The 24763-nt window shown below is 42.8% G+C and overlaps 1 protein-coding gene across 1 annotated transcript in view; it reads right to left on the bottom strand.

Annotated features, from left to right (window-relative positions):
• Positions 1 to 24763, bottom strand: part of LOC126272548 (uncharacterized) — an 89503-nt gene that overhangs the window by 43272 nt on the left and 21468 nt on the right. The window contains exon 2 of the mRNA XM_049975466.1: positions 9079 to 9145. Coding sequence (XP_049831423.1) covers positions 9079 to 9145 — 67 coding nt within the window. The remainder of the gene's footprint in view (positions 1 to 9078; positions 9146 to 24763) is intronic.

Below are 24763 nucleotides of genomic sequence, written 5' to 3'. Positions count from 1 at the left end.
CGCATGTGAGCCCCATCTCTCCACCATAACAGTACACTCCATTACAATTTTTCACGCGACAGCCTTGACCATACTTAGAAAAGTTATTCAAGTTGTGTAGGCGTGGCTCTGAGCCATTCTGCCGAGTAAATAAATTTTTAAAGAAAAGGGAGAAAAGAACCTTTCCAACTTTGTAAAATAATAGCATCAATAGCATTCCTATCCATAAGAGGCAGTCTACTGTTCCAAAAAGAACTCGGAAATTTATTACTTTATAAGAAAAAGTTTCACATGATTTCTTAGAATTTTTTTTGCAATAAATAATATTTTTCGTTCGTTTTATGTTTTTCTTTCACTAACTAGCAATACTCCAGTACTCAAGTATTCCACAAGTAACGTAAGAATATAGAATATTTTTGTGTCTTTTCCTTACAGTAGACGACTCCAGAAGACATTTGTTGCTCAATGTTTTTCAAGCAGTTCTTCTTGGTACATTAGGAGCGTCTGACTGATTTCTGTAGTAGTCTGAGGTGGCAACTGTTTCTTGCAGGAGCCAAAGGGTACTTATTGGATCAATCCACTGTGCAACTTGACAAAATAAAACCCACACATTCACAACTGACGTCTGTAAGCATTTCAGCCCAGTCCGTGGAAATCAACGCACTCTGTCTCCACACAGAAAGGCATACCTCAGAGCACTGTGGTGAATTTACAGTAATAAATGGTAACATTCAACGGTATTTCCGTCCTGCATACAGTTTAACAACACGTTCCAAGACACAATCGGGTCGTAAAAACTTAACTTATGAGGATAAAACACTAAAACGTCTACCAACACAACGTTGATCAAGTAAAATAATGTAACAACACGTTGCGGTGTGGTCCTGGTGTTACATTAAAATTGCAAGATCACATGTAAGCGAGAGATAAACCATGGCAGATGTGAAATGCTGGTACATTAATAACTGTAGTAACAACTAGAATGTTGAATGCAACCTTGCAAACGTAGTTGCATTGTGTTGTACAGCTGCCGTATATCAGTTTATACGACTACTGCCAATTAACATTGCTACACCACGAAGATGACGTGCTACAGACGCGAAATTTAACCGACAGGATAAGATGCTGTGATGTGCAAATGCTTAGCTTTTCAGAGCTTTCACATAAGGTTGGCGCCGGTGGCGACACCTACAACGTGCTGACAGGAGGAAAGTTTCCAACCGATTTCTCATACACAAACAGCAGTTGACCGGCGTTGCCTCGTGAAACGTTGTTGTGATGCCTCGTGTAAGGAGGATAATAGCATACCATCACGTTTCCGACTTTGATAAAGGTCGGATTGTAGCCTATCGCGATTGCGGTTTATCGTATCGCGATATTGCTGCTCGCGTTGGTCGAGATCCAATGACTGTTAGTAGAATATGGAATCGGTGTGTTCAGGAGGGTAATACGGAACGCCGTGCTGGATCCCAGCGGCCTCATAGTCTAGATAACAGGCATCTTATCCGCATGGATGTGACGGATCGTGGAGCCACGTCTCGATCCCTGAGTCAACAGATGGGGACGTTTGCAAGAAAACAACCATCTGCATGAACAATTCGACGACGTTTGCAGCAGCATGGACTATCAGCTCGGAGACCATGGCTGCGGTTACCCTTGACGCTACATCACAGACAGGAGCGCCTCCGATGGTGTACTCAACGACGAATCTGGGTGCGCGCATGACAAAACGTCATTTTTTCGGATTAATCCAGGTTCTGTTTACATCATCATGATGGTCACATCCGTGTTTGGCGAAATCGGGGTGAACGCAAATTGGAAGCGTGTATTCGTCATCGCCATACTGGCGTATCACCCGGCGTAATGGTATGGGGTGCCGTTGGTTACACGTCTCGGTCACCTCTTGTTCGCATTGACGGCACTTTGAACAGTGGACGTCACATTTCAGATGTGTTACGACTCGTGGCTCTACCCTTCATTCGATTCCTGTGAAACCCTACATTCCAGCAGGATAATGCACGACCGCGTGTTGCAGCTCCTCTGGATACAGAAAATGTTCGACTGCTGCCCTGGCCAGCACATTCTCCAGATCTCTCACCAACTGAAAGCGTCTGGTCAATGGTGGCCGAGCAACTGGCTCGTCACAATACGCCAGTCACTACTCTTGATGAACTGTGGTATCGTGTTGAAACTGCATGAGCAGCTGTACGTGTACACGCCATCCAATCTTTGTTTGACTCAATGCCCTGGCGTATCAAGGCCGTTATTTGGCAAGAGGTGGTTGTTCTGGGTACTGATTTCTGAGGATCTATGCACCCAAACTGCGTGAAATTGTAATCACATGTCAGTTCTAGTATAATATATTTGTCCAATGAAGACTCGTTTATTATCTGCATATCTTCTTGGTGTAGCAATTTTAATGGCCTTTAGTGTAGGACGGAGTGCATAGCTGTCGCACTTGATCGGCCAGTACAGGCAAGATTAATGGTGTTTGTGGCTAACGCTGGAGTCTTGGTCCAACGGTGTCCCATACGTGCACGACTGGAGACAGATCTGGTGATCGACCAGACCAAGGCAACATGCAGACAATCCGTAGAGTATGACAGGTTACAACAGCTGTATCGGGGCGAGCTTCATCCTGTGGGAAAATAGTGCCTGGAATGCTGTTTATCAATGGCGACACAACAGATCGAATCACCACATTGACGTACAGATTTGTAGTCAGGGTTGCGGGGGGTAACCACGAGAGAGCTTCTGCTGGCATACGAAGTCGCTCCCCAAACCGTAGCTCCATGTGTAGGTCCACTTCGTTCAGCACGCAGACAGGTTTGTTTCTGGGTGTCAACTGGCCTCCTTTTCGGCAACACGCGGCCATCGCTGGCACCGAGGCAGAACTAGCTTTCATCGGAAAACACGACCTCCACCCCGCCCTCCAATGAGCTCTCGCTTGACATCACAGAAGCCGCAGACGAAAGAACCAGCTTTCATAATAAAGCACGACAGACCTCCACCCTCCCCTCCAGTGAGCTCTCGCTTGACACCACTGAAGTCGCAAACGGCAGTGGTTTTGGGTCAGTGGAATACACACTACAGGGCGTCTGGCTCGGAGCCGTCCTTTAAGTAACCGGTTTGTAACAGTTCGTAGTGTCACCGCGGTGACAACTGCTGCTCAAATTGCTGCTGCAGGTGCAGTTACGACGTGCCGGAGCAATATGATGAACACGACGGTTTTCCCTTTGGGTAGTACCACGTGGTCGTCCGGAGCCCGGTCACGTGGATGTCGGGAGCCTGGTCACGTGGTCGTTCAGAGCCCGGCCTTCTTGCGACCTCACGTTCCCGTGACCACCGCTGCCAGCAGTCATGTACAGTGGCTACATGCCTGCAGAGTCTTTCTGCATTTTCGCAGAAGAATGACAAGCTTCCCGTACATATAGTACACGACCTCATTCGAATTCGGTCAGGCGTTAATAGTGGCGTCATTGTCGTCTTAAAGGCATTCTAGACCAGCGTCAACTCACCACGACTAACTTGTCGTCTTAAAGGCATTCTAGACCAGCGTTAACTCACCACGCCTATCTCAAAGTTAAGTAACGCTCACGATCATTACAGGGCAAATTTAAAGCAAACCAAGCGCCATTCATATGCGACTGGCACGAAATCTGAATACACGTCATCTTTCACATGTATAAACACACTTTCGTTTATGTTGCACAACTCCTCCTTGGTGCTGCAACTTTTTTTACACCAGTGTACTTTACATCACAGGAATTTTAATTTAATAAAGTTGCAGCCAAATAGTCATATACAGTTACTTTGCTTAACATTTTACATTTACATTTTTGCATATTTGTTTATCGATTTCACTCTTTTACTGCACAGTTCTATGTGAGATCGTTCACAGGCTTCGTTACACAGTTCACATACACATGTTGTGGTTGGGTCGTGATAAGTTTTGTTTTTGCAGATTAGATGATGAAAGCCGTGAATAGAAAGTCTAGTTACGACATGTCGCTGTTCGAAGTTTGGTGCTGTCCATGAACGGTTCGTCATTGCTTCGGTGCCATAGAACTCCGGCCATATTTTTTCTCGTTTGTCCTCCATGATCTTCAGTTCCTTTCTGGAAGCCTTGGTGTGTGGCATCATATATCGAAGTCTGATGTCTTCAATTAGGAATGTCTCTCTCGCTAGCAGGTACACTAGTCTAGATCTTGTTGTCTTTGAGAGACCTAGTGCTCTTTTTAGATAGGTCGATTTTACCTTTTCTAGTGTTTCTAGATTTTTTTCTGTCCGGTGGTCCCATATAACCTCCATGCCATAGGCCAGGATTGGCAAGATTTTTGTGTTGAATAATATCATGGCTATTTCTAGACTGAATAGGCGGATGTTTCTGACGTCGTTATTGCTATTATTGCTTGGGCTGCACGTTCTGTTGTATGTTTTGTGATGCATTTGGCTGTTGGTTGCAATGTCACTCCTAGGTATTTAAAGTCTGATGAGATTTTTATTTTTTGTTCTCTGATACTGATTTCCGCATTCTTTGGTGTTTTGCCTCCTTTTCTGAAAATTACCATTTCTGTCTTTGTTATGTTGACGTGTAGTTTGTGTTCACTGCACCATCTGTCTATTTTCTCAATGATTCTCTGCAGCTTCTGTATATCTGTTGTACCTACGGCTATGTCGTCAGCGTATGCATGTACATACGCGTCTTCTTCATTTTCTGCAATTCGGAGTACTTCTTCAGTGGCAAGTTTGTACTGCAAGGGGCTTATAATCTCAAATGGTTCAAACGGCACTGAGCACTATGCGACTTAACGTCTCAGGCCATCAGTCGCCTAGAACTTAGAACTAATTGAACCTAGCTAACCTAAGGACATCACACACATCCATGCCCGAGGCAGGATTCGAACCTGCGACCGCAGCGGTCGCTCGGTTCCAGACTGTAGCGCCCAGAACCGCAAGGCCACTCCGACCGGCTTTTATAATCTCCTGATCTTTCGAACTGATTTATCTTTTTACCGACATTATGCTTCAAGTTACACCTCGCTAGATTATTTGCATGTGACGCTATTTTATCACAGTGCGGTTTAAGTTTTTACAACATGATGACGAGACCATCGTCCCTCAAAACGCGCTGTTGAGGTGTATGTAGAACGAAAATACGGTTGGATGCTACCATTTATTATTATCCAGGTGATAGACCTTGGGGGAGGTGGGGGGGGGGGGGGGGGGGTGAGTCCGCTAGGAACATGTTGGAACGAATCTATGTCTATAAAGACTACCTTTAAAAGTTTGTTTTTCCGATGAAGCGACTTTTCACACCTCCGGGAAAGTAAACAGGCATAATGTCCGGGCCTGAGAAACCACATGTCATGGTATACTAAATAAGGGATAGGACGATGTAGCTTTTGCACAACACAATCACTGGACCGTTCTTTCGTACTCAGCCTACCACTACGGCAACAGTTTCCCTGTACATCGAACTTTATATTTCACCTCAGTTACAGGAATTTCTGTGGTAGATATTGTTTCAAATAGATTGTTCACCACCTCACTAGGGGATATTTGTTCGTCAGTTTTTGGATGAAACCTGCCTGGACAGATGGATCGGTAGAGATGGCCCAACATTATAGCCTCCAAGCTCACCGCACGTAACGCCTCTTGAGTTTTTTGTGGGGTTACGATAAGGACAAAGTGTTCACCAATTCCTGGTGCGCAGACTCTTACAGCATGAATATGAGATGCTTGTAGAGGCTGCGACGGAAGCAATGTTGTCGAAGACGTGAAGAGGAATAGAGTATCGACAGGACGTCCTACGGGCAACAAACGGATCACCTATGAAAGTGTACCAATAAAAATTCTATGCGTTAAACTGCCATTTGCAACAAACATCATAGCTGTATCTAAAAATAAAGTTTTGCAATCGGGCGAAGACTTCACGCTCACCCTGTAACACATTGCATATTTTTAATTGTTTGACATCTTATATGGTTATGTTACAGTGAAACACTAAAATGAATACTGAAACGAAGCCTGTTGATTCTTGTGTAGAATGTGTACTGTTTTTCTGACATGCTTCACAGCGACAATGCTCTACTTTCTATGTCTGTATGAAATGAAAAACTTGCCTAATCCAGTCACGAAAATATTGGACTACTTTGCCACTATCAACAAAAACTATTTTGCATTTGCTACAATTAAGAATAATGACATACGGCTTCTCTACATCTACATCTACATCTACATACATACTCCGCAATCCACCGTACGGTGGGTGACGGAGGGTACCTCGAACCACAACTAGCATCTTCTGTCCCTGTTCCACTCCCAAACAGAACGACCGGAAAATGACTGCCTATATGCCTCTGTACGAGCCCTAAGCTCTCTTATCTTATCTTTGTGGTCTTTCCGCGAAATATAAGTTGGTGGTAGCCTATCAAGAACTTCACCACAGTCATGAAAAAAAATAGCTCTGGTGCCAGGTTCTGATGCTCAGATTGCAAATGAGTGTGCACTGAATAGCACTCTAGCTACTAGTGAAAGATGCTACCAAAAAATCACGAACAGGGAGTAAAGAGACCGCTTCTTCTATGAGTGTGGTAGAACGTAAACAGTGCATCTGTATGACTGTCGACACGTGCAACCCATGAAACGCTTTCCGGGTTGCTACATGTATGGGCTAGACAAAGACCTACCTGGCTTGGACTTCCCAAGAGCAGTGCTTGCTTGAATCGATTGAGAAAATCAGAGTAATTGTATAGACTCAAACGGCCTTCTTCTCTATACTGCTTTTTAATTTACGTAATTCATACTTTGTGAACTGAATGTATGCTTTTGTGATACCGAATGAGTAAATAAATAACCATCGGAAGTAACACACACACTACTGGAATGGCAACGTCTAGACTTACGTCAGCTCTCCTCAAATGTTGAATGCTGTGTAATTTTCGTGGCAAATTAGCCCTATACATTAACTAGAGCAGTCAAGCTGTTGTCGGGGTAGGCTAGTGTAAGACCCAAAATTGTGGCAAGGGTTTGTAATACGAAAAAAGGTGGGTAGCTCAGTCACGCGACTCCAGTGTGTTGACCTGCGTGATTTTGTTTTATGAAGTAGCAAAACGTTTCCTTGTCTTCCACTGGTGGACAAAATACAAGGAGTAGTCAGATGAAAACGAGACAGATGGAAAAAGTAAGTAAACTGTTTATTGCTTCAAAAGTAATCAGCCTAACTGTTAATACAGTGGGATACACTGTGACACAAGACGGCCAATGCCTTCAAGGAAAAATGTTTGCAATTGTCTGCGGAACCATCACTGTACCCAGCCATGCAGCCCTTCGTCCGAGGCAAATCAACGACCACGAATATCTCCAGGGCTCCAAAAATATGGAAATAGCACGGGCTGCGTGGAGGACGTGTAAAGCCTTCCAGCCAAACTTCTGCCGCTTAGTCGAAATAAACATAAACACTTTGCAAAAATTAAAGATCGCCATCAAGACCAACCCCCCCTCCCCCCACCCCCCTCCCCCCACCCCCAAAAAAGTTGACGGACGGCATCGTTCTACTACCCGCCCACGCGTATCAAGATTGTTTCGACTACGCTGCAAATGTTTATCTGGAAAGTCCTTACACATCCTCTATCCACTCCCTATACCTCCTCATGCGATTACCATTTTTTTGGAGCCGTTTGGTGGTCGTCGATTTGCTTCGGACGAAGAGGTGCTCGCCGGGGTAAAATCATTGTTCGGCAGGCAAACCGCAAACATTTTTTTCCATGAAGGCATTAACCATCTTGCCTCTCAGTAGGGTAAAAGTATTAACAGTTATGGCGATTACTTTAGAAATAATAAACAGTTTAGTTATTTTTTTTCTTCCGTTTGTGTCGTTTCCATTTGACTGCCCCTTATCACTTGAGGCCACAGAAGCAGATAAAGCACGTTATCTTACAAGTAAACGTGGCCTCTTCACGCCTTTGACTGGCTGAGTGGGAAAGAACTGAGGGCCCTACTAAGGTGAGGAAAGACAAAGTACACTCTTCAAATCATAGGATCTGGACGCCGTAGGCACAGTCGCGTATGGCGAATACTGCAGATACATATCAGTATTCAAAGTTTATAAGACAATACTGTGTAAATTTTGAGAATTTGTCAACTACTAGTATAAACTGAGTCCTCACAATGATTTTGAAAGAACTGTGGTAATTTTATCGTCGCGCTGACTTAAAAAATGGCTTGCCATCCTAAATCGTCAATTAAAAAATAATTCCCAGTTGCCATCCAGCGCATTTATTCGTAACGATCAACAGAACATCAAAGTGAATGATAAAAGAATTTCATAACGTGCTGCCTAATGTGACAATGTACATCGAATGAAGGTTCGACGTGAGTGTATATTAGAATTTTGCGTTGTATACCTGATCCATATTTCTAATTATGACACTGCCCGTGAACTGAATTTTACTGTTAAATGTTGTTGTATTCTCACTTCCTGCAAACTAATCTCATGTGTGGTTATTTTCGAGGAAGTGTGGCAAGTAATTTAAAAAGATGAGGTTACTTTAAAACTCCTTTTTCCATGCCAATTAATTTCCTTGGGTCTGAGCACTATGGGACTTACCAGCTGAGGTCATGAGTCCCCTAGAACTTAGAACTACTTAAACCTAACTAACCTAAGGACATCACACACATCCATGACCGAGGCAGGACTCGAAGCTGCGACCGTAGATGTCGCGCGGTTCCAGACTGAGGCGCCTAGAACCGCTCGGCCACTCAGCCGGCTAATTAATTTCCTTGTAGGTGAATTACTGTTATTTCATGTTAACAAATGAGATGAATAACGTTGCATTGACATGTTTGTATGTGGTGTGCAGACAGCAAAAACTATTCGGAAATAATATTTTTTTACTTAAATAACTGAACCATCGGCTGGATAGTAATAAGTGTTACTTTTCAGGTACTCTCGATTTATGACTAAAGAAACCATTCTGATGTTTTTAACCAATGAAACAAATTGGCAATTTTTCGCATTTGCAAGATAAAGTAAAGCACTGCTAGAGATATGCGTAATTTTTACGCTCTGGATTTGTAAGTTACTTTGCTGTTTACCTCAAGTCCTGGCAGCAGATGTCTTCATTGCAGCAGCTTTCTTTGCATTGGCAAAAGGAACACTCCTCTGTAAAAAGAAGAGAACGAAAACAATTATTTGGTGTTTCAGAAGCCTGCTATTATAATCTCCCAGGAGGAAAAGATGGCGGTCAAAGAACAATTAAAATGGAAGAAGAAGAACCTTACACACTCTATGCTTCTCAGTCAATTGATGATACAGTGCTCCACCGTGACTTTGCCGAGTTTTGAATGAAGTCAGTTGAAAGTAGTCGTAAATTATGTATCTTCATAGTTAATAGCATCTGTAACATTACTATAAAAATTAGTCTCCACAGATTATGAGATTGAGTGATGCCCTCCGAATTTCAGGAGCATAAAATATTTTCGCGTTTTCAGAGGAAAAGAGGAATGGCGAAGAGGTGAACGTCATAATTTCACAACAGTGTACAAAATTTTAATCGTGACGACTGCAGAACACTGGCTGCTTATGCGTGGTACCACGCACTTAGTCTTTACGTCGACGCTGGCAGTCAATAACCTGCATTTAGCTTCAGCTGTGAAACCGGATTTGAGCTGCACACAAGAGCGTTCTCTAGGGGCAGGCAGAAGAAGCAGGTGTCCCCTCCTGGAAACTGGGCCGCAGACTTTGTAATCTTTACAGAACTCTCTGGCATTTCTCGGAATGGCTGTCGAAATTGCAAATTTAGCATTTCGAACTACAATTCTCATCGCTGCGGCTTAGACAAGCACAACATAACTTGCGCTCGTTTAGTCATCAGGCCACTGGCGGTAAATTGGACGATTTTCTTGGCGCATCGGCGGTTGGGGAGCAGTTTTGTAGATTGCCGAAACAGAGTCACCAATACTTGCTGTTTCGCTCCCTCGTACAGCCTGCTCTTGTCAACAGATAGCGAGGGGGATTAACAAGCGTGTTGTACCATAAAAACACGGGAGAACTGCCAAATATCAGTAACTTCCTGCCACAATATTTCGGCGCAGAGTCTTCTGGCCATCTTCAGGTGAGTGCCACTGTAGTAGTACTGGCGAGTACTCGCTGAGCTCCGCTATTTAAAGCCTGCGCATGTGCGTTCATAAACGGCTCCGTGCGCTGCGCCTCGCTCCCTCCAGTGTGAAAGCCTGGCGTATCGATATCAGGTCGATTTCCATCTTTATGCAGATAACTACGTCGACAAGGAAGTTTCTCCATAACAGGATTCCAAGCAGAGTTCAGGTGATAACCGCTATCTCGATTGATGAGAGTCTCGTTGTCAGACAATCTTATTTCCACAGATTCATTGATAATCGAGCTCCAAAAAGTTTGATGTATAGGCCAAAATTTTTGTGTCGTTGTAATTCAGTCTACTAGTTGCCACCATCCAGCACAAACAATGGGCGTTCTCAAAACCTTGGCCCACCGTGCCCATACTATCTCTGACGCCGACAGTCTTCAAGCGGAACTGGAACACCTGCAAAAAGTATTTTTGAAGAATGGCTTTTCACCTAGGCAAGTGAACAGAGTGATGAAGACCTACAAACGACGGAATAAGGAAGAGGAAGAGGCCTTCAGGTCGACTGTTTATCTACCATTTATTGGGAATATTTCTTCACAGATAGGCAGAATATTGAGAAAGTATCAAGTGAGAGTCATCTTTCGCCCTCCTTCCAAAATTTCATCACTGTTGGGATCCGTTAAAGACGACCTGGGCCTGCGTAAACCAGGTGTTTAAAAAATTCCGTGTGAATGCGGCAAACCATATATAGGGCAAACAACACGAACTGTGCAGGAACGCATTGTGGAACACCAACGGCATACTCGCCTTCTCCAACCCATCAAGTCCGCAATCGCCGAACATTGTATTTCCACAGACCATTCCATGAATTACAACGACACAAAACTTTGGCCCATACATCAAACGTTTGGAGCTCGATTATCAATGAATCTGTGGAAATAAGATTGTCTGGCAACGAGACTCTCATCAATCGAGATAGCGGTTATCACCTGAACTATGCTTGGAATCCTGTTATAGAGAAACTTCGTAGTCGACGTAGTTATCTGCATAAAGATGGAATTCGACCTGACACCGATACGCCAGGCTTTCACAGTGGAGGGCGCGAGGCGCAGCGCACGGAGCCGTTATGAACGCGCACGCTGAGCAGCGCATGCGCAGTGTCACCTCAGAAGGCTATAAATAGCGGAGCTCAGCGCGTACTCGATTCTCCCATCCTCTCAACCCCCAACCAGTTGCCGCGCCTTTACCGTTGTGTCCCACCCTCTCTCCATCTCCACACCCTCCATCTTCTTTCCCAATACAACTTTCACCGTCTACCCCTCCCGGAAAATGAGCTTCGCCCTGACATCTACCTTTCCTACCAACTCTAACCCCTTCTTTCTTCCTCCTCCTCTGGGCTCCCTTACCTCCCCCTCTCTCCTCCTGAGCGGCTTCCCCCTCCTACTCGCCCTCCATCTCTTGTGTCTCCTTCCAGTGTCTCTGCGCTCCCTCCTGCCCTCTCTTCCCTCTTCCTCTGCCACCCAACGTGTGTCCTGCCTCATCGTGAACCCACCGATGCCCCTCCTTTCTTCATCCCGCCGCTTCCCCAGCTGCCCCTTGCTCTCCCCTCCTTTTCCATACTCGCTGACCTTTTCCCTCGGCATGTCCCACCTGGCAGTTTTATTGTTCATCGTGTGTGCTCCAAGTGGGTTTTAAGTGTGTCGTTCCGGAGTGTTTTTACAACTGTGGCCGACTTTTCACCTGTGCCTGCGCATTCAGTGTCTTCTCTGTGTTTTAAGAATCGCCAATTCTGTTTTTTAACTTTCTGGTGACTTGTTTTAACTGTCCCCCATGAACATCTCCATGTCAGTGTATATTTTACCTCCATTTTCTCCCCTTACTCTGTCTTATGTTCCCCTTTTTTCATCTCCTTATGTGTTGTTGCTGTGGTCTTCAGTCCTGAGACTGGTTTGATGCAGCTCTCCATGCTACTCTATCTTGTGCAAGCTTCTTCATCTCCCAGTACCTACTGCAACCTACATCCTTCTGAATCTGTTTAGTGTAGTCATCTCTTCGTCTCGCTCTATGATTTTTACCCTCCACGCTGCCCTCTGATACTAAATTGGTGATCCCTTGATGCCTCAGAACATGTCCTACCAACCGATCCCTTCTTCTGGTCAAGTTGTGCCACAAACTTCTCTTCTCTCCAATCCTATTCAATACTTCCTCATTAGTTATGTGATCTAGCCATCTAATCTTCAGCATTCTTCTGTAGCACCACATTTCGAAAGCTTCTATTCTCTTGTCCAAACTATTTATCGTCCATGTTTCACTTCCATACATGGCTACACTCCATACAAATAATTTCAGAAATGACTTTTTGACACTTAAATCTATACTCGATGTTAACAAATTTCTCTTCTTCAGAAACGCTTTCCTTGCCATTGCCAGTCTACTTTTTATATACTCTCTACTTCGACCATCATCAGTTATTTTGCTCCCCAAATAGCAAAACTCCTTTACTACTTTAATTGTCTCATTCCCTAATTTAACTCCCTCAGCATCACCTGACTTAATTCGACTACATTCCATTATCCTCGTTTTGCTTTTGTTGATGTTCATCTTATATCCTCCTTTCAAGACACTATCCATTCTGTTCAACTGCTCTTCCAAGTCCTTTCCTGTCTCTGACAGAATTACAATGACATCGGTGAACCTGACATTTTTATTTCTTCACCATGGATTTTACTACCTACTCCGAATTTTTCTTTTTGTTTCCTTCACTGCTTGCTCAATATACAGATTGAATAACATCGGGGAGAGACTACAACCCTGTCTCACTCCCTTCCCAACCACTGCTTCCCTTTCATGTCCCTCGACTCTTATAATTGCCATCTGGTTTCTGTACAAATTGTAAAAAGCCTTTCGCTCCCTGTATTTTACCCCTGCTACCTTCAGAATTTGAAAGAGAATATTCCAATCAACATTGTCAAAAGCTTTCTCTAAGTCTACAATTGCTAGAAACGTAGGTTTGCCCTTCCTTAACCTAGCTTCTAATATAAGTCGTAGGGACAGTGTTGCATCACGTGTTCCAACATTTCTACGGAATCCAAACTGATGTTCCCTGAGGTCGGCTTCTACTAGTTTTTCCATTCATCTGTAAAGAATTCGCGTTAGTATTTTCCAGCTGTGACTTATTAAACTGATAGTTCGGTAATTTTCACATCTGTCAACACCTGCTTTCTTTGAGATTGGAATTATTATATTCTTCTTGAAGTCTGAGGGTATTTCGCCTGTCCCATACATCTTGCTCAGCAGATGGTAGAGTTTTGCCAGGACTGGCTCTCCCAAGGCCGTCAGTAGTTCCAATGGAATGTTGTCTACTCCGGGGGCCTTGTTTCGACTCAGGTCTTTCAGTGCTCTGTCAAACTCTACACGCAGTATTGTATCTCCTATTTCATCTACATGCTCTTCCATTTCCATAATATTGTCCTCAAGTACATTGCCCTTGTATAGACTCTCTATATACTCCTTCCACCTTTCTGCTTTCCCTTCTTTGCTTAGAACTGGGTTTCCATCTGAGCTCTTGATGTTAATACAAGTGGTTCTCTTATCTCGAAAGGTCTCTTTAATTTTCCTGTAGGCAGTACCTATCTTACCCCTAGTGAGATAAGCCTCTACATCCTTACATTTGTTCTCTAGCCATCCCTGTTTAGCCAGTTTGCACTTCCTGTCGATCTCATTTTTGAGACGTTTGTATTCCTTTTTGCCTGCTTCATTTACTGCATTTTTATATTTTCTCCTTTCATCAATTAAATTCAATATTTCTTCTGTTACCCAAGGATTTCTACAAGCCTTCATCTTTTTACCTACTTGATCCTCTGCTGCCTTCACTACTTCATCCCTCAAAGCTACCCATTCTTCTTCTACCGTATTTCTTTCCCCCATTCCTGTCAATTGCTCCCTTATGCTGTCCCTGAAACTCTGTACAACCTCTGGTTCTTGTAGTTTATCCAGGTCCCATCTCCTTAAATTCCCACCTTTTTACAGTTTCTTTAGTTTTAATCTACAGGTCATAACCAATAGATTGTGGTCAGAGTCCACATCTGCCCCTGGAAATGTCCTACAATTTAAAACCTGGTTCCTATATCTCTGTCTTACCATTATGTAATCTATCTGAAACCTGTCAGTACTGTCAGTATCTCCAGGCTTCTTCCATGTATACAGCCTTCTTTTATGGTTCTTGAGCCAAGTGTTAGCTATGATTAAGTTGTGCTCTTTGCAAAATTCTACCAAGCGGCTTCCTCTTTCATTTCTTTGCCCCAGTCCATATTCACCTACTACGTTTCCTTCTCTCCCTTTTTCCTACTGCCGAATGCCAGTCACCCATGACTATTACATTTTCGTCTCCCTTCACTATCTGAATAATTTCTTTTATTTGATCATACATTTCTTCAATTTCTTCGTCATCTGCAGAGCTAGTTGGCATATAAACTTGTACTACTGTAGTAGGTGTGGGCTTCGTATCTATCTTGGCCACAATAATGCATTCACTATGCTGTTTGTAGTAGCTTACCCGCATTCCTATTTTCCTATTCATTACTAAACCTACTTCTGCATTACTCCTATTTGATTTTGTGTTTATAACCCTGTAGTCACCTGACCAAAAGTCTTGTTCCTCCTGCCACCGAACTTCACTAATTCCCTCTATATCTAACTTTAACCTATCCACTTCCCTTTTTAAATTTTCTAACCTACCTGCCCGATTAAGGGATCTGACATTCCACGCTCCGATCCGTAGAACGCCAGTTTTCTTTCTCCTGATAACGACATCCTCTTGAGTATTGAGTAGTCCCCCGTCCAGAGTTCTGAATGGGGGACTATTTTACCTCCGGAATATTTTATCCAAGAGGATGCCGTCATCCATTTAATCATACAGTAAAGCTGCATGCCCTCGGGAAAGATTACAGCCGTAGTTTCCCCTTGCTTTCAGCTGTTCGCAGTACCAGTACAGCAAGGCTGTTTTGGTTATTGTTACAAGGCCAAATCAGTCAATCATCCAGACCGTTGCCCCTGCAACTACTGAAAAGGCTGCTGCCCCTCTTCAGGAACCACACGTTTGTCTGGCGTCTCAACAGATACCCCTCTGTTGTGGTTGCACCTACGGTACAGCTATCTGTATCGCTGAGGCACGCAAGCCTCCCCACCGACGGCAAGGTCCATGGTTCATGGGGGGAGACTCCTTATGTATGTATCATTTTATTCTTGTTTTAGATGTAGTGTCACTCGGCTGAAGAGCGGTGGATTGTGCCGCTGACAGCCCTCCCTTGCCCATATTGGGCAGGGGAATGAAATCACAATAAAGAAAAAAAAGCGTACTCGCCAGTACTACTACAGTGGCACTCACCTGAAAATGGCCAGAAGACTCTGCGCCGAAATATCGTGGCAGGAAGTTACTGATATCCGGCAGTTCTCCCGTGTTTTTATGGAACAATCAGTACGCCGGGAAAGCTTTAAACATCACATCAAGCGTGTTGTAGTATACTGGGTGTGGATTTCCCGCACTCATATAGGCAAATGCTTGACTGATTCCCAAATGCCGCCTCAGATATTATACTGCCAGTTAAAAAATAGTACTCCTGGAAAGACAACATCGATTTTGATCTGATGACGGCAATGCCACCTGGCGGTTAGTAGACGTACCGATAATGCTTTCAACGTCGTCCCTCAACAGATAGCGTAGTGGCATAGCTACCACAGTGCCATCTGTGACTACCATTTAATGAGGAACACACAGAGCCAGAAGGTTTAGTGTGGTGCAAACGTATGAAGCAGGCGGGTAAGCACACCACAGAGATGCATTCTTTTAGATAAGCTAAATCATTATGGTTTGAGGGGGGCAGTGTACAAATGGTTTAATTCATACTTAACTGGAAGAATGCACAAAGTTGAAATAAGTGGTTTATGTAATGTTAAAACAACAGCTGATTCCTCAAACTGGGGGGCTATCAGGTACGGGGTCCCACAGGGTTCGGTCTTAGGTCCTTTACTGTTTTTGATATACGTTAATGACTTACCATTACACATTAATGAAGATGCAAAGTTAGTTCTTTTTGCTGATGATACAAGTATAGTAATAACATTCAAAAAACAAGAACTAAGTGATGTAATTGTAAATGATGTTTTTCACAAAATTAATTATGAAAATGCATTAAATTAGCTCCAAAGAAAGACTATATCGACTGCAATGTAATAAAAAGACATTATTTATATTAGATGAGATCGTAGTGCATAACGTTCTCGAAACTAACATTATTATCTTTGTCATCATATGTAAGAGATAATAGATATTTAAAATCACTTCGAGTGAAGTAATTTCTTCTGCTGTATGTAAGGTACGCTTGCTGTTGTGAAGTGGTAGCTTTTGTTCTATCTGTTCTCGTATGTACCGAATAATTCAAGTGTGTATTCTGTGCTTAGTGGAAATATATTTACAAAAAGTGAGTGCTAGAAGTTATTTAGCATTTTTTCAGTCTCTGCGAAGCGAGCAGCGGTGATCTTTGACTGGCAACAATTTACCGCCATTACGCGGCGTATTTAATTTTTTTTTTTTTTTTTTTTTTTTTTTGTGTGTGTGTGACATACAACCACAGCAGGACCATGGTCTTCCGTGATGAAAGAAGATTCTGCCTGCACCCAAGTGTTGGTAATCTGTGCATATGTCATAGACCTGGTGAGCACTGTCGCACACTTCATTTATCCAAGAGACACTGGCTGCACCCCAGACCTTATGGTCTGGGTTGCTATAAGCTACAACTTTTGTTCACTTTCGATGTTTCTATAGGGAACGCTAACCATCACTCAGTACGTGCAGAATGTTGTTAGACCCCTTGTTTTCGTGTCTTAGCAACAGGAAAGTGATGTAATGTTCCGTAAGGAACGTCCAGAACCTCATCTACGTGTGTGAGAATGATCATGTGACCACTGATGCCGGCATCGTTAGACACACCGCCTGCGAAACTCAGCGTGCTCTGCAAGACGCGCAGCAACTTCCCTGGCCAGCACGATCTACAGGTTTGTCTCCAATCGAGCATGAGTAGGATACTGTCTGACGAGAAGTGACTCATGCATGCATAACGTGTCCCAGGACAGTGTTGCCATCTGTACGATCGACTGGATGCCAAAGTCAGCGCATGCATTGCCGTCCATGGAGACTACATCACGTACGAATACAGTTGTTGCAGTATGTGTCGATACCCGGTACTTCAGAACCGTTTGTGCTATTGATCTGTAAATATCCACTATCGCGATGATAAATATTGAGTGAATTGGAAACCTCTAAAAAGATGCGCTAATTTTTTTTTCGAGAAGTATATCATGCACAAACACTTAAAATACGACAACGCACAATACAAAGAGTACATGATTCACAGACTTCCTTCCTTTACGGTGTGTGTCCCCTATCACTTAAACTTCCACAATTTGCTTGCAGAAACCACTTCTTCGAGTTCCTTGGCGTGGAAAGCCCCCTCGCGCGTTGACTTCCACAAGTTCTGTCAACTTACAGAAGTAGCTTCCGCAGGTTAGTGGAAACAGTTTGTCACATTTTGCCGCAGGTACTTGCCGAACTTACCAATTTCTGGAAGTTTTTCTCAGACTTGCAGAAGTTTTGTGTGTTCAATACCGATGTGAAAATTTCAGTCTCGAAAAGGACAATGCCGCAAAGACAACTGGGCCGAAACAAATGTGTCTTTGGATATTGTTATTGGCAGCCATCAGCCAACGAAATGCGAAATGAATTCACTGACTGCTTTACTTCATCAGAAAGGAAAGCAGAGTGGCAGGAGACACGTCTTTAAATTTTAGCTTATTTTTTAATCTTAATGTAAACAAAAATGCATTCCGTTTATAATAAATACCGTTTCCAAAATTCGAAGAGTAATCAAATGTTGATCTCTTGGTGGTGCAGCCTGTAGCATTTTTGTATCTTATTTTCAAATGCATTACATTTGCAACAAAAGTAATAAATACTGTTTGCAAAAATCGAAGAGTAAAAGGCGAACTTTCAGCGAAATAGCTTGCAGCAATTTTGTGTCTTGTTTTCTAATGTACAACAGACAAGAAATTTTCGAAACTTGCGTACAACATTGTCAGAAAGTTTTTATTCTGAGTGAAGTCCTCTCATTTTAGTTCAGTCAATAGTTTTTCTTGATATCTTAAGTATGTAAACCTCTGTACCTATTTCTTAACTCAAACATTTCTTTTTTCCTAACTTTGTTTTTCGTCATGATTTCTCCACAATAATAATAATACAACAAACGTGGTGCCTACTGCAGCTTTACAGCACAATGCTGTAACCTTCGACTTGCCCACCTCACGACGCGACTCTGGTGGAAACACTTCTGCAACTACTTGCAGTAAGTTTCTGAAATTAACTTGCCCAGGAGACTTTCGGAAGTAAACTTGCGCATGTTTTTGTTCTAATGTAAATAACACGTCAAATGCGCGCGGAAGTTAGTCTACTTGTAAGTGACACACATCTTTAGATGCATGGTTCGCAGGAGAGCTTCTGTAAAGTTTGGAAGGTAGGAGACGAGATACTGGCAGAAGTAAAGCTGTGAGTACCGGGCGTGAGTTGTGCTTCGGTAGCTCAGATGGTAGAGCACTTGCCCGCGAAAGGCAAAGTCCCGAGTTCGAGTCTCGGTCGGGCACGCAGTTTTAATCTGCCAGGAAGTTTCATATCAGCGCACACTCCGCAGCAGAGCGAAAATCTCATTCTGGAAACATCCCCCAGGCTGTGGCTAAGCCATGTCTCCGCAATATCCTTTCTTTGAGGAGTGCTAGTTCTGCATGGTTCGCAAGAGAGCTTCTGTAAAGTCTGGAAGGTAGGAGACGAGATACTGGCAGAAGTAAAGCTGTGAGTACCGGCCGGGCGTGAGTCGTGCTTCGGTAGCTCAGATGGATTAGCCGGCACGGTAGCTCAGCGTGTTCGGTCAGAGGGTTAGCAGCCCTCTGTAATAAAAAAAAAAAACTGAGCTAATCGATCAACAACGAACTTAAATAGATGTCTTACGACGTCCGCCCCGAGCAGATGCAACGAACAAAAGAAAACAAAATGATATTTAAAAAAAAAAAAGATGGTGGAGCACTTGCCCTCGAAAGACAAAGTCCCGAGTTCGAGTCTCGTGCGGGAACACAGTTTTAATCAGCCAGGAAGTTTCATATCAGCGCACACTCCGCTGCAGAGTGAAAGTCTCATTCTGGAGACCTTTAGATTACTTTAGGTTACTTCCCTATGTGCACAACTTCGTTACAACAGTGGGCGACCATTCGTTCATTGGACAAAGAAGAACCGACAAGGTTTGGTCGGACTGCGTTCCATTTTACACGGTAGAGCTATTGTACAACTCCGTCAGACTACACTGTAGTACACATCTATGGACCCAGAAGCGTCAGACAAAAAAAAAAACATAAATACCATTTGCTGCGTTATAAGAGAAAAAATTGTGAAATTTCAAGGGCGAAGTGATAGCCAGGCAAATGCTCAGACTGTTCGTGGTGCAAACAGCACAGCACTCAGTTATATAGTTACAAATTCTTCATTCCAACTGCCATAGCTGCGCAGTATCATGTTAAACTAAGGAGACGAAACTTACTTCAGTCCTATGCAGTTGAAAGGTCGCTTCTAAAGACCAATTTCAAGGTTGTTATCACATTAATATCGTCAAATGCTGGCCCTAGCTACACGTTACCCAAACAACGGGAAAAATGTAACTTTGTAGGTACATTTTGTTAACCTTTTACCATGCCAATCAACATTAAAAAGCAGAAGGCATGAAAAATGCAGTGAATCCATTAACTTGATGAGATGTGATTTTTACGAGCAAAAACTGGTTTATAGGTAGAATCGAAGTTGAATAAGAGTTTTTTACTATTTGTTTCGTTTTCTCACTTTGAGGAGCATTACTCAGTAGTATGTTTTGGTGCTTAGTTTTGTTGACATTCAACAAGATTTCTTCACTTGATCCGATTTAATTTCCTAGTTTACATTTTTAATGAACGGTGTGAAACTACCACAATTGTTATGTTATCCATGTTGGATCTTCAGAACTCCGCGGTCGTCTGTTTACATCCTTGGTGAATAGGAAATGAATGATGTCTTTATATCTTTGCTTAATGATAATCTCTGCATTGTAAACGAAAGCAACAGATGTAGAGCAGATGTGTGACTCTCAATATTGACATTAAGAATACCATGTAGTGTGCACAGTAATTTGCAACATATGTAAAGTTAGCAGTCCAACAACCCGTACACCGACCTGAAAAACCACATGGACCGTAACAAAATAATTCATGAATCATTTGAATCATATTCGCAATTTCGAATACGGGCAACCATCAGTTATATAATGGAATGACGACAATAAAAATTTGTACGGGGCAAGGACTCGAACTCGGTGGCCTTACCATTTGGCTATTCGAACACCACACACGGCCACACCCAAACTCCCATATGTCATCGGCCATGTGTCTAAAACCTGTACTCGTACATCCATTATGTACATTCCCGCACAGGGAAGACATCTTATTTGAAAGTAGCTTGCCCGGTGTCGGCGGATAAATAAGATATTGCAGCGCCCATGTTTATTCCGAATTACAATGTGCGAATGAACATTGCGTCGTAATTCGGAATAACGCAGGCGCTGCAGTATGGCATAACAAGACAAATCTCATCTACTGGAACTTACGAGAGTAAATATAACTACTTACCATTATATCTAAATAAATGTAAGCACTTTAGGAGTTTTTAATAATGAAACATCTTATAAAGTGGCACTAAATATTTAAATACTCTTGTGCAGCGTCTGAGCGGGGAACATGCTTTCGATCAAAACGTCTAGGTAACTGAAAATATTAGCCATCTAAAGATGAACACGGTAGCCTGTAACCAGTTATGGCACTAAAATAAGACATTTAAAAAGCATTTCTGGTTGGCTGCGTCATTGACCAACTACTGTAATTGATTCATGAATAAAAAAAAAACTTCTGCCAAAGTTTTTATCTTTAATTCCTGACTCGTTGGGAAGAAGGAAGGAAGGAAGGAATGTTTAATGTTCCGTCAACGACGAAGTCATTAGAGACAGAGCAGCCCAGGCTCTAAATGGACAAAGAAATCGCCCACGCCGTTTCAAACAAACCACCTCCGTATTCACCTTAAGTAATTTAGGGAACTCACAGAAAACACAGATCTGGATGGTCGGACGGGTATTTGAACGATAGGCCTCCCGAGTAAACGTCCAAGGGCTCTCTTACTACTGTCTGACTCACCTCGCTTGGTGAAATCATTGGATACACTGAATTCGAAATTTAATGCACTTAAGTCGAGTGCTGAGTCACGTTCTCGTTAGAGGCTGTAGTTTTCGGAATTATTCAACGACAAATTACAGAAGTTCCCTTCAAATGCGTTTTTCATGAGTGACTCGAAAACCGTGGCCTCCATCGAAGATGTATCCCAGTACAAAATTTAACTACGTTAAATTTCTTACAAAACCGTGCCGGACATTCTTTTTGTATATAACTAATAGTTTGTGCGTAGCGAGCGAGAGAATGTTAAAATCTTGTACTGGCTTTTTTTGGCGTTGCGGGTTGCATAAAACACGCAGGTAAGGACAGCTGAATCACCGTTACACAACTGGTCTAAATGGCAATTTTAGATTTTTGTCCCATATTGGATAAATTTCTGGCAGCGCCCACGACAGTACAACTGAGTATTCAAAGAAACATTTTAGTGGTAACCGTCAATTGTTTCGATTGTTCCTTTGTAAAAATGTTGGGTGACAAGGGTACTCTTAATTCTACCCAGAAAGTTATATGCAAATCCACTGGTCTTCCAGTGCTCAGAGGTTAGTCACTCAACGAGTTAACATCTGTCACACAATATATGGTATATTTCCTATTAAGCATGCTATTTCTCCATTGTCTTGTAATTAGTCGCAAAATGTAAAAATACAGTAGCTTTTGCTTGCATGATTAATATTTTATATTTCAATTTTATTATTAAACAATTGTCTACTTTCATGACCCTAAAGAACTACAGTGTTAATTAGACCACTGTAGTATGTTCAAGTGTGTGTCGCAATATGAGGGATGCCTTTCTGGCCACTCTGGAAATGTTCATGTTGAAATAGTAGGTTGCTTCAAACAAATTTTAAACAGTTCCTGCTTCCCCCCATCGTTCTATAGTACAACAGTTCGATAATTTGCACATGTAAACTATAATAATACAAACAAGAACAGAGAAACGTTTAAAATACATCAGACTGTCATTTAATAAAATTAAAATAAATTGTGAACCTATGAACCGTGTGACAGGTCACTGTGCTTTAAGCTCGTTTAAATGATACAGAATTCATTCCAAAACGGTACCCCCTAAGCTTTCGGCCACATCTACTAAACACACTGCGGCTGTTTTGGTGATGTCCAGGGAGTTATTCCTATTATTTGGTCTTTTCCATTATTTTTTTTAACTTTCATAAATTTTGGGTGTATTTATTACTTTTAGAAGTTTTAGCTTATGTTCTACGTTTTACTATTCTACGTGGATTTGAAGTATAAAGGACACAGTCAAGTGAAACCGAGACTAATGGATAAAAGTACGAACCTGTTAATTATTTCTAACATAATCGCCATAGCTGTTAATACGTTTATCCCACGGTGAGACAAGACAGCCAGTGAGTGCCTTCATGGAAAGATACTTGCGTTTGCCGACGGTATCACGATTGTACCCATGTGTGCACCTCTTCTTCCGAAGCAAATCGACGGCTACGAATGTTTTTATTCATAACTCCTAAAACGTGAAAATCGCATGGGGAGGAATCGGGTCTGTACGGAGGATGTGTAAACTGACGGTGTGTGGCGGAGGGTACCTTGAGTACCTCTATCGGTTCTCCCTTCTATTCCAGTCTCGTACTGTTCGTGGACAGTAAGATTGTCGGTATGCCTCTGTGTGGGCTCTAATCTCTCTGATTTTATCCTCGTGGTCTCTTCGAGAGATATACGTAGGAGGGAATAATATACTGCTTGACTCCTCGGTAAAGGTATGTTCCCGAAACTTCAACAAAAGCCCGTACCGAGTTACTGAGCGTCTCTCCTGCAGAGTCTTCCACTGGAGTTTGTCTATCATCTCCGTAACGCTTTTGCGATTTCTAAATGATCCTGTAACGGAGCGGGCTGCTCTCCATTGGATCTCCTCTATCTCTTCTATCAACCCTACATGGCATGGATCCCACACCGGTGAGCAGTATTCAAGCAGTGGGCGAACAAGTGTACTGTAACCTTCTTCCTTCGTTTTCGGACTGCATTTCCTTAGGATTCTTCCAATGAATCTCAGTCTGGCATCTGCTTTAACGACGATTAATTTTATATGGTCATTCCATTTTAAATCACACTTAATGCCTACTCCCAGATAATTTGTGGAATTAGCTGCTTCCAGTTGCTGACCTGCTATATTGTAGCTAAATGATAAAGGATCTTTCTTTCTATGTATTCGCAGCACATCACACTTGTCTACATTGAGATTTAATTGCCATTCCGTGCACCATGCGTCAATTCGTTGCAGATCCTCCTGCATTTCAGTACCATTTTCCATTGTTACAACCTCTCGATATACCACAACATCATCCGCAAAAAGCCTCAGTGAACTTCCGATGTTATCCAAAAGGTCATTTATATATATTGTGTATAGCAACGGTCCTACGGCACTGCGGCACAGCTGATATCACTCTTACTTCGGAAGACTTCTCTCCATTGAGAATGACATGCTGCGGTCTGTTATCTAGGAACTCTTCAATCCAATCACACACTTGGTCTAATAGTTCATATGCATTCACTTTGTTCATTAAAGAACTGGGGAGGGGGACTGTATAAAACGCCTTTCGGAAGCCAAGAAACTCGGCATCTACCTGGGAACCCGTGTCTAAGGCTCTCTGAGTCGCGTGGACGAATAGCGCGAGCTGGGATTCACACGATCGTCTTCTTCGAAACGCGTGCTGATTCCTGCAGAGTAGATTTCTAGTCTCCAGAAAAGTCATTATACTTGAACATAATACGTGTTCCAAAATTCTACAACTGATAGACGTTAGAGATATAGGTCTATAGTTCTCCACATCTGTTCGATGTCCCTTCTTGAAAACGTGGATTACCTGTGCCCTTTTCCAATCCTTTGTAACGCTACGCTCTTTTAGAGACCTACGGTACACCGCTGCAAGAAGGGGGGCAAGTTCCTTCGCGTACTCCGTGTAAAATCGAACTGGTATCCCATCAGGTCCAGCGGCCTTTCCTCTTTTGAGCGATTTTAATTGTTTTTCTATCCCTCTATCGTCTATTTTGATATCTACCATTTTGTCATCTGTGCGACAATGTAGAGAAGGAACTACAGTGCAGTCTTCCTCTGTGAAACAGCTTTGGAGAAAGACATTTAGTATTTCGGCCTTTAGTCTGTCATCCTCTGTTTCAGTACCATTTTGGTCACAGAGTGTCTGGACATTCAGCCTTCGCAGCACGTGGGCGAGCATTATCATGCAACAGCATTACGCCGTTCGTCAACATTCTTGGACGTTTTGACTTGCTGAAGCACTACAATTATTGCGACTTGTGCACGTACCGATGTGCGTCAATTGTGTGTGCTGTATTCCAGA

This window comes from Schistocerca gregaria, chromosome 5 (genome assembly GCF_023897955.1).
Source record: "Schistocerca gregaria isolate iqSchGreg1 chromosome 5, iqSchGreg1.2, whole genome shotgun sequence".
NCBI lineage: Eukaryota > Metazoa > Arthropoda > Insecta > Orthoptera > Acrididae > Schistocerca > Schistocerca gregaria.
The sequence above is the reverse complement of the archived record's forward strand: the minus strand, read 5'-3'. Positions and strand labels throughout refer to the sequence as shown.